Here is a 16,127-nt window from a genome sequence, read left to right as displayed (position 1 = left end):
GTATGTGGAATAACATATTTATTTTTTAATAAATTACAGGCATCCCTCATTTCATTATCCTTGGTCAGAGGATTGAAAAAATAAATAAAGATACTATACGCATTTATGTATTAATTTTAAATCAAACACAGATTTTTGAGTCTACTAAGTTGTATTTTATTAACAAAAAACACATAAAAACATTCGTTTGATAATGCCCTAACAAGGCGAAACAATTGTCACAATATAATTTTTTATGTGTTTTTTGTTAATAAAATACAACTTAGTAGACTCAAAAAATCTGTGTTTGATTTAAAATTAATACATAAATTAAAATGGAGTTCTACAAATTAAACGCCAAGTCAATAAATATACTATACGCACATTATTGCATACTGACGTTTAAATTAATGGTTAATTTAAGCTTTACAAAGAGGTTCAACAATACTTTTTTTGGAAATAACTATTTCATATTGTAATTATTTCCACTCATAAATTTTTTTTGGATTTAAAATGTTTAGCATTTTTAATCATTGCTTTATTCACCAATGAATACGTAATTTATAAATATGTATTGATTAATCGGTTAGTTCAAAATCGAAAAATCCATATTAAAAATTGGAAGAAAATGGCTGCTTGGATATTATATAACTTAGACAAAATCAAGCAGTATGGATGTTTAAAAACATGGGCGGAATGGTGAACATTACACAAGTGTATGAAGTGATCAGTCAAGCCAGACCATGACCAGCCATAAACCATGTAAATGCCCAAAGGCTTTCACATTCCCTTTTCTGTGAGGCATCTATAATACAACAATGGCAGTGTATAAAAGAAATTTCGAAAAAATAGTAATTTCATTGCCGAAAACAGTTTTTTGTTGTTGTTTATCATTCAGCAAAAGTGAAGTAGTGTCAACTAAGAGCGTTACAATAAAATAAAAACTGCATCATAGACAAAAAAATATTTGTATGGTTCTTCAGATAAATGTATTATTGATCTGATCATTTTTTTTCTTCATTATTATAAAGTGTAAGAGCATTTGAATAAACGAGTATTTGCTATATTTACATCTCATACATTTTAAAACAAGTAATGATTGGTGTCCAAATTGGCAACATTAAAATAAATTAATAAATTTTATCTTTGGAAAACTGCAAATAGAAGAGATATTTTAAAAGAAAAAAAGACCATTTAAAAATTGCACCAATCTCAAATTATATATACATAAAATATTAAGGGTATTAAAAATGATACTGTAAAACATTTTGAAAATCCATTGTCAGTTCTGAATCCCAAAACAAATCATTTATGTACATATATAAGAATTTTCAAAATTATAGCCTTTCAAGCAAATAAAATATTACATTATCAATATTCTTACATAAATATTTACAGAATATTACATGAGATGCTGATGGTGATTTTCTGGATTATAATGCTATGTATCATTTGCACTTCATGCAAAAATCTTATTAGATTGAAATGACTAATATTTCTACACATTTGTAAGGGCTAGCCAAAATTAAAAAAAACTTTACCATGGTGCAAATAACAAAATGAATCAATTTTATTACTAACACCCATGATATTACTACAAAAAAAAGTGAAATATGTTTTGATAATAATGCTATTGTTGAAAAAAAATCATAACCATGAAAGAAAAGCAGTTGACAGAATTGTAAAGAATTTGACATAGAAAAAGTTGGAAGAATTGAAATCTTTTCCAACAAATAACACAGCCGACTTAACTCTTGACACAAGAAACACTTAAAGTCACTACACACTGTGTTGCCATATTATTAAAAGTGAAATAAAATTAAACTACATATATAATTATTACATCTCAATAAAGATGGATCTTTCCAAAACCCATACTTACTTAGATCTGACTGCTTGTAGATAGTACAAATATGTACATTAATAAAGCTATGTATAGGCATGTACTTGAACCATGGAAGGGCGGAATAGATGATTAGGAATTTATCATTGTTGACTATATGCCTAAAATAATATTTTGGTGCTATTCTGTGATGTTTGGTAAGATTTCACCCTGTTATTCAACACTTATGAATCTCTCAATCATCTTTGTAAAAATCCATTCTTACGTTTCTTCACATTAAAGAATTTTTATTTTTCTCCAATTTAGGACGGGAAACCAAGCCTGCAGTTAAAAAAAACTGGTTTGTGTTATAATATATATGTTTGTTAATATAATATGAATGTTGTTTTATAAATGTATACTAAAATGTAACTTAACTAATTGGCACTTTACCAACTGCTTGCCTATTAGTCAAACAGAAAAACCAGACAAAAAGATAGATTTGATATGAGATACATACTTGTATTTTCCGCGCAAGACATAATATAATTTATCTAAATTACGCTTAATCTGCATAATTTATCTTAGTTAGTTCTCGTGATTTTTTCAGCAGAAGACTATATCTTATCTCTCCACAAATATTGCCCCGTTCTAATAAGGAAGAGGCTTTTAAAAAATAGTCTAAAAGCACTACACGGCTGACAAGTAGTCAGTGCAAGCATATATTGAGAATGCAGGCACTGGCGAGGAGACAAGTCCTCAGATACAATTGAAAGTAAATGGAGCGGAAAGATATCCATCTTAAGAGAAGTACCTTCATCCCAAATGAAGAATATTGCAATGTGACCCCAAGCATCAGGGACATGTGCAAATGACACAATGTACATATATCCGGAAAAGTGATATCAGGAAAACAAAATCATAAGTTATTAATTTAATTAAGTTTAAATGTTATATTTACTTAGTGAAATTAGATTAATCATCCCATGATTTAATAATGATTATGATTCACACAAACATAAGCAGAGAGGAAAAATATACAAAAACAAAAAATAGACACAAATCAGAAATTCAAAGCCAAAAAAATTTTAATTCCGTAGTCGACAAGAAACACTTTTATTTAAAAATTAATGATTCAATATTTTCTTTAAATCTCGCATTTCATATGTTGTACATATATTGCGCACGAGTTAAGTATTTTCTACCGCTGTAACCCAATACATAACTATTTATAATTTCTCTGTCCGTATATTTTTGGACTTCACACATTTTTAATAAGAAAAAAATATTAAAGACAGCCTAGGAATATAAGATTGTGACTGAAAAGATTAAGCATTTATGAAGCTAAACTACAAAACGCCTTCAATAAGAGGTAGTTGAGATTACGAAGTAGCGAAGAAAAAATTAATAAGTTAAATTGACTAAGATAGTTCGAAGCCTGTATTGCTATTGACGGCGTAACGCAACTTATCCCGGAGAGTGCTTCTCTTCTGGTAATTAGGTAGTTTCAATAGGTTGAAGCAGGTAGAAGACGTCGGGAGTCGATTCAGCGGGTCCTTTTTTCTGATTGTGAAAAATCCACGGATGACGCTACCTATTAAAATGAGTTTACAAGATTTTAGAACAAAAGTATCAAAAACAACCTGTTAATTTGTTGAATATATATTTGAATGCAGATAGCTAAAGCAGAATCTTCTTACACTCATCTGCACCCAGTGGTACATAGGGCATCACATATGATCTATCTGGTGTTATGACTCGAAAATCAAGTAGCCATACGCAAATTAAGTACTCGGAAGTCAATTGCATATATCATATAAGCATACTGCAAAAACTGACCGAGTCAAAATAAAAAGGAAATAATCAGACTTGACTAAATACATACTTCACTAATCCTGAGTTTTTAACTCAAGTTCAGAAAAAAAGTTTTAAATCTTAAACTAGCATGCTTCGTAATTTTATAATAGAATTTGAGAAACAAATTCACAAAAATCGTAAAATCTTTAACTATTTGAATGAGTTTATGTGAAAATTACATGGATTGACTTTTCGATGTATAGGCACAATATAAAGGCGAAGTGAAATGTTCTGTGCTCCAGACTCTTGGGTAGTATAAGCCATTAAGGAGTTGTAATTACCAATAGTATCTCCCGTATCCTCGTCATCCCCGACCTCCACACAGCGGATGGAAAATGGAGGTTCCAGGTGGGCAAAACCAAGCAGGGGAGGTTTGGAACAGGAGGTCACAAACTGAAATTAGAAATTATCAAAAATTATTTTTAATAACACCACCTGTGTGTTTTATAATGCATAACATTCAATGGTTTAACCCTTTCAATGCCAGAAGGTATTAATATGGCCGTACCCAGCAGGCCGTGATTTTTTCAACAAAAGTGTGAAAATTTTTAGAAAGATGACTGTAAATTTGATAATATTGGTAAATTGTAATATTTTAGTATTTCTTAATCTTCCTAATATAATTTTTTAATTAGATTATATAGTCTCTATATGTATATTCTAATTAAAAATATTGCAATTGGATTTGATATTGGCTTGCGACAAGCTCAAACGAGAGCGCGTTTACGGGCACATTTTGTGTGGCCGGCCTAGGGAGCACGGGTTCTAAACACCATTTTGTATGAATATGCCAATATTCTATAATTAAAAATACCAGTAACAAATATTTCTTCTTTCTTTTTCTTTTCCATGTTCGCTCCCTAGCTGGAGCATGTGGCCAACATGAGACATCTCCAAGTCATTCTGTTACGCGCCATCTCCTTGGCTTCCTCTCAGGTCAGTCCGGCACCCCAAAGTTCCGCTGAGTATAGTCGGTGAATGGTGGTCAGCGGTCTTCCGGGGCGCCGGAATCCTCGGGGTTGGAAGAAGAGACATGAGGGGTTAATGCTCTTAGGTGGCATTTGAAGGGCATGTTCCAACCAAGTTCATCTTCTCCTATTCAGGACTTATAATACCAAGTCGGGTTGCGGTCCCGTGGTTAGTGTTGCGGACTCTTAAGTCAGAGTTTCTCGGTTCGAACCCACTCTACCACAATTTGATACCTATTTCTAATAATGAGCCGCTTAGTCTCACAGAAATAGTATGAAATTGAAATATTTGTGTTGATAGTAAAAATACAAATATTTCTCTTTTAAAAAAAATAAAATAAAATTTACCCACATGTTCTTGAGAAGCACAAAGCGAAATACAAGTTTAGGAGTAATGTTCTCGCTTTGAGCAGGGTGAAATGTTATTTGAAGATTAACTGCAGTCAACTGATTCACCAGGTTAGCTTGTTGACAATGAAACATGAAATTATTACCTTGAGGAACATGGCTCTCTCCTCCTCGCTGAAGTCCTTGTGTAGCACGTCCCACAGCCAGGCCACCACACGGTGAGAGTCGTGGAAGCCGCCGTAGTAGTGCGTGTGACGTCGCAAGTCACGCAGGTCGAGCGGGGCTGTATCGCCACTGATCAGTCGCTGGACCTGGAAAAACATTATCATAACTCATCCAAAGTATTGACATCTTGACACGGAGGAAGAAGAATATGGAAGTTTTTAAATTACCTAACGTTCAGGTGACTATGGTTTATGCAACACCGCTTATCATGACCCTACTTAGGCTTTGACTTTATAAGTTTTATAGTCTATACCAAAGGTGGCCAACGCGCGGCCTGAGGGCCGCATGTGGCCCGCCGAGTGTCTATTTACGGCCCGCGGAGCATTTCACATATTTTTCTTTTCTTTAAGTGTACATAAAACCACTAAAAGAACATTTCACCGTGCGTAGTTCGTATCATATCCCATAAATGGAAGTATTTCACTATTGTGACAATTTCAAGACCCATATAATGGCGTAGTAAAGCTGATAATTTTTGTATTGCCTAACTCTTATTTAATAAATATCTTTGATTCTCATTTTCTTTATATATTTAAAAAATAAAAAAAATAAAAAATAAAAAAAATATATATATATATATATATATATGTAATAAAATAACTAGGGTACCTACCTATACATTTTATTAAGTACTTACAAAAAGTACCTACATAAAACAGTTCTACCACCAGATGCCGCATGCGTCGCTCAGAATAAAACAAAAGACTTTCGATAATATTATTAACTGTCAGAATCAGATAGATAGATAGATAGATAGATATAAAAATTATTATAAAGATAAATTAAGAATAAACTTTAATTATAAACTTTAATTACAAAGCAACACATTGTTTATTTTATTATTATACACCCACTTTACATATTATTTACACGCAATTTACAAAAGAAAAATATTACCACGTTATAAAACGACAATTTTGTTAATTGGAAATGGATTATGAAACATTAGATGTATTAAAACAATTACTACAATATGTTCGGAGTGAGAGAGAAAAATTAGAAGATGATCAAAGAAAACGATTAGAAGATAATCAAAGAAGACGTGGAAATCTAAGAACTAGTGATAAAATTAAAGATATAAGTCCATGTAAGATTTGTGAAAATTTAAATAAGGGAACTCGATATCACCCTGAAGCAAAGTGCTGGTTTAAAACAAAAGAAGATGATAAGATTAATAATAAAAATGAAGATTTACAAATTACACAGAAACAGTGCTTGAAGAATGAAAATAAAAATAATGTGGAAAAAATTTCTACAAAATATAAAATAAAATATACTCCAGAAAAGAAAAATTTCGAAGCAGATTGTATGAGCAGGAATCCAGTATTAGAATCGAAGGAAAATGCAAATGAACAATTAAAAGTTGTAAATTTGGTTAAATTAGAAGATATTTTAAAAGATCAGAATAAAAATGAAGACATTCAAATAACACAGAAACAGTGCTTGAAAAATGAAAATAAAAATAAAGTAGAAAAAATTTCTACGAAAGATAAAATAAAATATACTCCAGGAAAGAAGAATTTAGAAGTAGATTGTCTAAGCAGGAATCCAGTATTAAAATCGAATGAAAATGCAGATGAACAATTAAAAGTTGTTAATTTGGTTAAATTAGAAGATATTTTAAAAGATCAGAATAAAAATGAAGACATGCAAATAACACAGAAACAGTGCTTGAAGAATGAAAATAAAAATAAAGTAGAAAAAAATACTACAAAATATAAAACAAAATATACTCCAGGAAAGAAGAATTTAGAAGTAGATTGTCTAAGCAGGAATCCTGTTTTAGAATCGAATGAAAATGCAGATGAACAATTAAAAGTTGTACATTTGGTTATATTAGAAGATACTTTAAGAGATCTGAATAAAAATGAAGGAAATCAAAAGAAAAAAACAAATGGATTGAAAAAAACTGTGTCTACTTTAAAGAAAAAAAAATACAAAAAAAAGAAAGAAAGAAAAAAGAACGGAAAAAAAAGAAAGAAAAAAAAACAAGAAAAAAAAGAAGGAAAAAAAAGAAAGAAAGAAAAAAAAAAAAAAAAACTTTATCATATCACTAAACTTATACCAGTCCCTTCACTACAAGAAGATGATCCGGAGGACGAGTGAAAATTTTACTATGAATTTTCATCCCCAAGGGGGGAGATGTAATAAAATAACTAGGGTACCTACCTATACATTTTATTAAGTACTTACAAAAAGTACCTACATAAAACAGTTCTACCACCAGATGCCGCATGCGTCGCTCAGAATAAAACAAAAGACTTTCGATAATATTATTAACTGTCAGAATCAGATAGATAGATAGATAGATAGATATAAAAATTATTATAAAGATAAATTAAGAATAAACTTTAATTATAAACTTTAATTACAAAGCAACACATTGTTTATTTTATTATTATACACCCACTTTACATATTATTTACACGCAATTTACAAAAGAAAAATATTACCACGTTATATATATATATATATATATATATATATATATATATAAAGGTGTATTTATATGTGTATAGTCTACAAACTTGAGCTCTCGGCACCATCTATAGTTGACTTGAGTATTTTTTTTTATTAAGAAGAGACCTTCATGAAATGTATGTAAAAAAATCCCGAATTATTTTACATACTAAGAGACGCCTGAAAACATGATTTGCAATTTTTAATTAAACTTATAATTTGACCAGTTATTTTGTGTTTCCAAATTTTTGTTCATAAATCTGGGTTTATCCACTTATTTATTAGTATGTATTGTGAATATTTATAAATAACTGCATATGGGGATCAACCCAGATTTGTGTATGAAGATCTGGACACACTCAAAATCATCTAAAGCAAATGAACAGTGTAGGGACTGGTAGATGAAGCAACTGTTGAATTAGCAACCAATTTTTTTTAAATAAATTAACTTTGTCCAGAGAAATTAAAGTTTGTATATTACTTTATTGAACTGTGCTATGAGCGCCGCATACCGTTTGTTGCCTCACAGACATATATGGACGTAACGATCATGATAAAATACTTTGATTTAAAAATATGAATACATATTATAGAAACAATAGTCAAAGAGTAAGTACAGAATATTTCGGTATTTTGTCAGCTACATACCTCCGGTGTTGAAAACAGAGACAGCCATTCAGGATTAATGATAGAACGGAATCCCTTAATGAAGGCTTGCGTCTGTTCATTGATCTGGGTGTGCATTCTGAAGTGAGCCATTAGGTGGATGTAATTTATTCTAAAAAAAAACATATAAAGATGAATTAAAAACAAAACAGGGTACATTCTATAATCAATCCGATAAATAAAAATTTATAAATTCATGAAATATACACAGCTCGATCTCAAGGAATTTAATTGTTTGAGAATTTCAATCATTTAAACATACTTATTTTCATTGGTAAGGGGAATAGCTCGTCCTCCAGGAATAAGTTCATGTGTTACAATATCTCCGAGACGGTCTTCATCAACGGAGAAAGTCAACTCTAGTGAAGAAATATCTCCCTGAAATTTAAACACACAAATCAGACTTGATTTTGTATCTTGAACGCAGTAAAAAAAATATTCAGGCCTGTTCAATTCATAATTTGTTTTCACATTTTCCAATGTGCACTGCTAGATTCCGCTGTTAGCCTTTTGTTTACCACAACTGATTGCAATGCGGCATTTACTCTATTATATTTCCAGCGTTCACTCTTCTTTCTATCCCTAGAAAGCATACTTTCCAAATATATTTGGAAATTACTTACCAGTACCATTACCTCACCACCTCCGTACCACAGTGGTCAGCGCGTTTGGCTACCGTGCTGGAGGTCCCGGGTTCGATTCCCAGGAGGGTCAAAATAAATATGGCCGATTTTCACTCTCATATTTATTTAATATCACCCTGGACTGGTACAAGAAGCGCAGGGCTGATCACCTTGCCTTCATGCAATTTACGATCAAGATAACACTGCGTCGCTACGATGAAGTGCCCTATGCACCGTTGGGTGCGGATAAGGGTTAGAAGAAGAAGACCATTACCTCACACCCAGATCTACATTCATCTCTTTAAAAAACCACACAATGATATTTTTTATTATTATTTGATGATGTAACCTGATGATGTTTGATGTATGTGAGACTCCTATACAGCTCCTTGTCTAGAGATGGAAGCTCGTCAATCCAACTGTACAGGGCTTGCTGGGTCTGCCCCAGGACTTGGCTGAGAAAGAAAGAGGCAAACGGCACGTCCACCACTATTCCCTGTCAAATACATTAAAAATACAATGAGCATGCCATAAAATAATCATTAAATAAACAGCAACAGATTTCCCATTAAATGATAATATTGATTAAATGAGAAATTTGTTGTTGTTTATATGTTTATTATTGTTTATTTTATATATGTATATTATTTTCTTCATTTATTATATTTATTTATAAAGAGTTGTGACCCACGACATGTATTATAAAAATAAAAACAAATTTTTATCCACATGTCAAAAAGGTTCGCCATCTTTGCCCCAGTCTTATTTTCCAGGCAATTTGTATCCACAAATAATATTTTTATATTCTAAGGAAAAGAACTAAGAAAATGGACACTGTATCTAAGGAAATTGTACTGATTTCTATGGAGTTCATTCAAACGGTTAAAGGTTAGGTTTTAAACATCCATATCATATAAAATGTGACCAATGTCCATAAATATAAAATACATACCTCGTAAACAGCCTTGCCGAGCATTCGGCCTACAAACTCAAACAGCTGCAGGTGGGAGTCATGAAGAGCGGCCGTAGGGGAGGGGTAGAGGCGAGACTCTGAGGTGGCTCTGAAGAGATCCAGCGTCGGATCAAACACTAGCTTGATGGTCTCCTCCAAGAATTCTAAAAATAATCACAATTTGTTCCTTTAGATAAAATTTTTAGTTGTATCTAAATTGTGTCAATTTGTAAGCCTGCATGTAAAAAAATCATAACATTAAAATCGGTAAAAACCATCTTAGCTGCCATGCACAGGTAAATATTTTCGCAATTGCATATGGTAGACCATCAAGTTTATCTATGATTCTGGTAATCTGTTCTCTTTTAGTATAATAAGTTTAGTTAATTTTTGGTAGCATTTACTGTGACATCACACACCTTCAATAAGCGACCCGAGTGTTACCTTAACATCCTATACTTACAGAGATAGGACTTGGTTGCTACCGGAAATGATAGATGAATTGGATGATTTGCCATTTATTTATCTGTAAATCATCTGCACGAGTGTACCAGCCATCTTAAAATACAAGATAATTGTGTCTATGGACATCACTTTACACTAACACATTGTTGTTTATCACCAACCCCAACCCTAATTATAAACAGTCTGCCACCCGACCCTCAGTATAATAATCACAAGTAATCACAAATCCAATTCCCATCTTTACAATGTTTTTTGGCATCTCTCGCGCTCTACCAAAAGTAAGTAAATAGAACGCTTATAAGCGTCTCTCGCTCTCTACCAACAGTAGATTCGTGCAATTAACGATCAAGATAACACTGCGTCAATATGATGCAGTGCCCTATGCATCATTGGGTACGTATAAGGGTTAGAAGAAGAGAAGAAGATATTAAGATGATGCAAATGGATTTTTCTCTAATATTACGATGATCGATCGCTTCCATCAGTTATCACCTTTAAAGACTCCGTCCTGGTCGATGCCCGCCTCGTCCAGACCCTGCTCGTTGACGAAGCGCACGCGGATGACGCCCTTGAGCGCGTGCGGCGGCAACGCGGCCAGCTGGCGGTAGCCGTCCTCCAGCACCCGGCGCCGGTGCACAGCGATGAGCGTGGGGCGCACGCTCGCGCAGGCCTGCTCCGTGAGGCCCAGCACCGCCTTCTCGTTGGCCACGCTGCGCCGGAACAGCTGCACACGTTCCATGTGTGGGATTATGTGCGGCATCTTCATCATCAGCAACTGGCAACACACACATAAATCAACTACAATTATCGAAAAATGAGAAGCAATTATTTTATTTAACAGTATACATATTACTCAAATTTACAAAACTTAAAAATAAATTAAAAGCTGCCTTCTATTTTTATATGTATGTATTATTGTATTGTTCTTCTTCAAGATTCATAACAGCATTTGCGCAGTTTACTGAAATGTTTTTAATGTAGAGAACAATATATGTGTGCAGTAATTATTGAGTTAAGAGATTGTTTATTTTACTTTATTTTACATATAGTATTAGTATACACTTTATTTTTTGTCTAAATTTCACAAAACTTAATCGAAACACTTCTCTTCGACAGTAAGAAAAAAAATAGTCATTATTCCAAAAAGCCGAATATTTTTGGACGATTGTTTTATTCATATATTTTTTTAAAGTTTTATAATATAATTCTTCTTTGTGTGGCTTGTTGGGTCCCCCTGTGGTTGGCGATCACTATAGCAAAGGCTACGCGACCCTGCTCCGTCCGGAACAACTCTTCCGGTAATGTTCCGGTCTCAAAATTAATAACTCTACCTGAGGAGCTTTCTTCCCCTTGTCCAGATCTGCCATGAAGGGCCCCACACGGAGGTCCTTGGCCAACCAGTGTCCCGGAGGCGTGTAGGACCGTCGGCAGTCTCTCCTGTACAGGACTTGCAGCAGCCCGTGGAGTGAATTGAATAAAGTACTGCCTGCTGGCGTCTTCGTATCTGAAAATATACATTTTAAATGAGTGTATGTTGTATGAGTGTATATGAAATGTGTGAAAAATTCCTTCAAAAATTGATATCTAATACTCGAAATTAATATAAAAATGTCCAGCGTTTGAATTCTAATTCCCACCAGTCTTAAAAATGACCATATATTCAACGCCGCGGGAAACCTATCTCTATCTGGGTTATTTTAAAGGTCAGTTCGGTATTATAAACTAATTTTATTTTAAATAAAAAATTTTACTTAGTAAATACCACTATTAGAAATAGAGGTATTTACTAAGTAAAAATTTTGATTAAAAATGGATAGGTTTTACCCCAAAGTATCTGCCGAATCAATTAATGAAATTGGTTTTGCAATCTTATAATATATTTTTTGAAATTGCTTAAAAATTATGGTGCTTTCTATAGTCTGCAACGTATTTTAGTCTGTAAAATACGGCACAAGGCGAGGGATTTATATTTCTAGAGGCAAAGATTTATATTTTAGTTAAATTAAAGCCCATTGAGGTATAATGCAAATTCATTATTATCACTGGAGGAGTTTGAGGAAGATCTTTGCCTAAGATTGAGCATTAAATAGTTCCTGAAAAGTGCTTAATTTTGAAAATTACGTGAATATTTACACATTCACGAGCTGAAGAAAAAATAGAAATGTGCGCTTACCGAAAAGATTTGCCAAGACTCCTTTGTATAGAAACAGATTGAGAAAATTGGACATACAAACAAAATCATTCAATTTGAAAGGAGACTGTTGTTCATACATTTCCATATCATCCAATATCCTAAAAGAGAAAAGGAAAAAATTATATTAATTACATATTAAGTAACAGGGACAGTTAGATAATAGCTTACTATGTAGTCTGCTACGAGAGGGACTGATCAAATAAAGGAATCAAAAGAGTTAATTTTGATTTATTTATAGACTAACATTAATAATTATAATAATAATGATCACTCAGACGAATGTGCAGCACAACGATGTATGAATGATGTCAAAGACTGAAATAGGGAAAGAATGCAAGGGTGAGAGCGGTGAGAAAGGTGTGTTGAGATATTGACGTGTGGAACCAATGAGTCAGAAAAGAACGATATAACAAATGTATAAGTCGAATGTAGTTGAAAATAGGGGCAGTGGAAGACTCAGATAAACTTGGCATGATCAAGTATTTCAAATGCTTGAAAGTGGACAGGTCAGAAGTCGGAATAATTGGCGAGTATGTATGTGAATATGCACAAAAGTGCATCAGATTAATTGCAAAGACAGAATGGTGTGGCATTCTATTCTATCTGCCTACCCCAAGATGGTTAGTTAGTTATTATGATTTTACAGGAATTGCATCTTACAGAACAAGGTTTATAGGAAATTTTACAAAAACACAATTATGATAAAAACTACAAAATGGCGATAGAATCTAGCCCAATTCAATGATTGATTAAACATTGTAGATCTACATCAAAGAACTGGATTCTTCTAACTTCTTTTCTTATCCTTTTATTATTCCATTACTCTATTATTCTATCTTAAATATCCTTTTGAGGGCCACTCTATTAGTTCCCTTTATAAAACAATAAGTCACATCAGTCAATAATTTACTTACGTTACATAATGTGTCATACAGTCGGCAAACAGAATAAGGATTTGGAATTCCGGAGCTGTTGTTTTAGTATTAATAGCCAGAAGATCCAAGAAGGATTTTAACCCGCAGTTAGAGCCGAGGGAGTAAATAAAGTTCCAAAGATAGTAAAGGATCATGTCTTGGTTGCATAAGCCTGCAAGAACGGAATCAAATTAAAATAAAATACAGTAAAACAAATAACATTGCATATTTTGAGAAATGTAAACAAAGAGATACCTGTGATGATGTCTAGCTTAAGTTGCGACATTGTGTATAAAGCCATTTGGTACATGGAGCATATTAAAGCTACATTTGTGCACTCCGGAGAGCCTAATTTTCTATAGTTCTTCCACGAATTTGCTCTGTAAAATAATTAAAAGTAAGAAAATGAAAAATCTCATAAAAAATTGTTTTTTTTCGCATTTAACAATATAATTACAAGTACAAAAATATTCTATTACATTAACACAAAAAAGATCCCACAAAGGCCTGTATGTGGGTATACATTTTCATTAAAGTTTTAATAAAGGGAAGAAGAATATTATAGATATCAAAAATATAAAATAGATATAAAAGTGCTAATATTTAATACAAATATGTATTTGTTTAACAGAAAACAAAAAAACAAAAAATGAACCAAGATTTTTGTCTACCATCTCAAAACCAAAGACAAATTAGGTAGAATTTAAAAAAAAAAAAAAAAACGTGGTCCACAAATTTTTAACCTGTTAACCGGACAGGACGTATAAATACGTCTAACAAAACAATATCGGGTACGGGTAGGACATATAAATAAGTCCTTGAAATATATGGAATGGGTGGGACCTGTATTTTCGAACAACAAAGGTTAATATATAAGTCATCCATACATATCTCGAAATTAATTATTTTCTATTTGTTTATAATTTTGTATTTTCCACTGTGATTTATATATAAATAAACGAAAAAATATATATTTCTTTTAATTTATTTTAAGCATAAATGAAATTTTGTCCACTAGGTGTGAAAGAGTTGGCGCCTGTTGTATGTTGCGTAATTAAAAAGTGAAATATTATTTTTTGACATTTCATCGAAGATGAAGAAGAGTATAGAAGTCCGGGCATTTAAAATTTACATTTACATTTGTAATTGAAGATAATCCAGATTTTGTGAACAAGTGTTTGGACACAATCAAAATGTTGTAAAAAAGTTAACTCCCCGGTTAACAGGTTAAGCGAGGTTACCTGCTGGTTCTAGCCTCGATGGCCCGCCGCACGAAGTTCACGGCCGCGTTGGAGCTGGTGTTGGGCTGGTACTGCTGCAGCGGAGGCGGCTGCGGCTGCGATTCCAGGCAGCGCTGCAGCGGCTCGGCCAGCAGGCGGCGCAGCAGCGGGGCGCCCCAAAGGCGCGCCAGCTGCCCGCGTGAGCGCCCCGCGCCCGCCGCGTCCCGGCCCCACCCGCCGCCCGACACCCAGCCCAGCACGGGGTGCCAGCTGCTCAGGTGACTCTGCTTGCCCAGTATCAGCTGCTGGCACCACTCCAGGAACCGGGTCACCACTACCTGCATTCCAAACAAACAAAAATCATAAGTATAATTAAAATGTAACTTTGTTTTAAAATCACTATAAATATTTTATTATTACTTAATTATAATATCTACCGGTTTCGAAGCTAACCGCTTCTTTATCAAGACTGATTAATACTAAAACTCTAATCTACTAAACAACATTCAAAATATTTTGACAGTTAGGGAAAGAAGCTTGGGTAAATCTCAAGTGGCTTTATTTATTTATTTATTTTTTGATTAGCAGTCACAGTCAAAAGGGATCAGGGATGATGAGTTATTGGAAACATATTTAATAACGGACTTTTAGCAAAATCATTGTTATTTATTAGTTGTAAATTATTATTAATTGCCTTTTTAATTTCTAATATTTCTAAGTAATCTAATTTAAGTCCTTTATTGCATGTGTGTAATATATTTAGACCTTTATTTTTATCAAATGAGTGATTATTTTAAAGTTACATTTTAATTATAAAATGAAAATCACAAAGTTAAATTATAAAAATCATAAGATTTCCAGTGTTCTGACAAAAATAGTGAAGAACAATCCAAAAGTAAAAATATCCATATTTTAACAACCATCTCTTCAAACTTGAATTATTTTAGAACCCAAAGCAACATATCACTGCCTATATGTAAAAATACACTCCTATATCCAAGAATCAAAGAAGCATAGCAACACTATGACTACTTAACAAAGTTATAGCATTTCAAATGTGCCTGAGAAGTAGCCATGTGTCACTCACGGCCTTTTAACTATTAAAAAAAAACTAAAAGACTCGATATAGGTTTTCATGGTCACAGTTAATTATAGACATATTTTTTTTAGTCAAACTGAGAGTTAATATTTTTGCTTACTTTCTGTAGGGTATTGTGGCATTAAATTTGTATAGTAAACGTCTGTAAGAAGCATATTTTCCATCATATTGTAATATGAACTGTAGAGTGGTGAGAATCGATACATAGACTCTGTTTGCCAAAGCGTGCCTGTCTATATACCGATGATAATGCCAGTGTATTTTGGCGGTCGAGCTCGGAGATTGCGTTGCAGCGCGTGTGTTTCTAAAGTTCCAGTAATATTCACAAATAAACA

At 33.0% G+C, this 16,127-nt stretch overlaps 1 protein-coding gene across 1 annotated transcript in view; it reads right to left on the bottom strand.

Annotated features, from left to right (window-relative positions):
• Positions 1-2,106: 2,106 nt before the first annotated feature.
• LOC148310753 (ubiquitin-protein ligase E3B) overlaps positions 2,107-16,127 on the bottom strand; it is a 16,515-nt gene continuing 2,494 nt past the window's right edge. Inside the window, exons 3-15 of the mRNA XM_088257880.1 lie at positions 14,715-15,031; positions 13,729-13,853; positions 13,474-13,645; positions 12,539-12,657; positions 11,697-11,869; positions 10,858-11,140; positions 9,901-10,064; positions 9,298-9,444; positions 8,588-8,703; positions 8,308-8,437; positions 5,121-5,285; positions 3,940-4,051; positions 2,107-3,395 (exon numbers count right to left, since the gene is read on the bottom strand). Of these exons, the coding sequence (XP_088114006.1) occupies positions 3,223-3,395; positions 3,940-4,051; positions 5,121-5,285; positions 8,308-8,437; positions 8,588-8,703; positions 9,298-9,444; positions 9,901-10,064; positions 10,858-11,140; positions 11,697-11,869; positions 12,539-12,657; positions 13,474-13,645; positions 13,729-13,853; positions 14,715-15,031 (2,196 nt within the window). The 3' untranslated portion in view covers positions 2,107-3,222. The remainder of the gene's footprint in view (positions 3,396-3,939; positions 4,052-5,120; positions 5,286-8,307; positions 8,438-8,587; positions 8,704-9,297; positions 9,445-9,900; positions 10,065-10,857; positions 11,141-11,696; positions 11,870-12,538; positions 12,658-13,473; positions 13,646-13,728; positions 13,854-14,714; positions 15,032-16,127) is intronic.

The sequence above is a fragment of the Brachycentrus maculatus genome, unplaced genomic scaffold (assembly GCF_059751285.1).
Source record: "Brachycentrus maculatus isolate JH-2025_06_01 unplaced genomic scaffold, ASM5975128v1 h1tg000088l, whole genome shotgun sequence".
NCBI classification, from domain to species: Eukaryota; Metazoa; Arthropoda; class Insecta; order Trichoptera; family Brachycentridae; genus Brachycentrus; species Brachycentrus maculatus.
The sequence above is the reverse complement of the archived record's forward strand: the minus strand, read 5'-3'. Positions and strand labels throughout refer to the sequence as shown.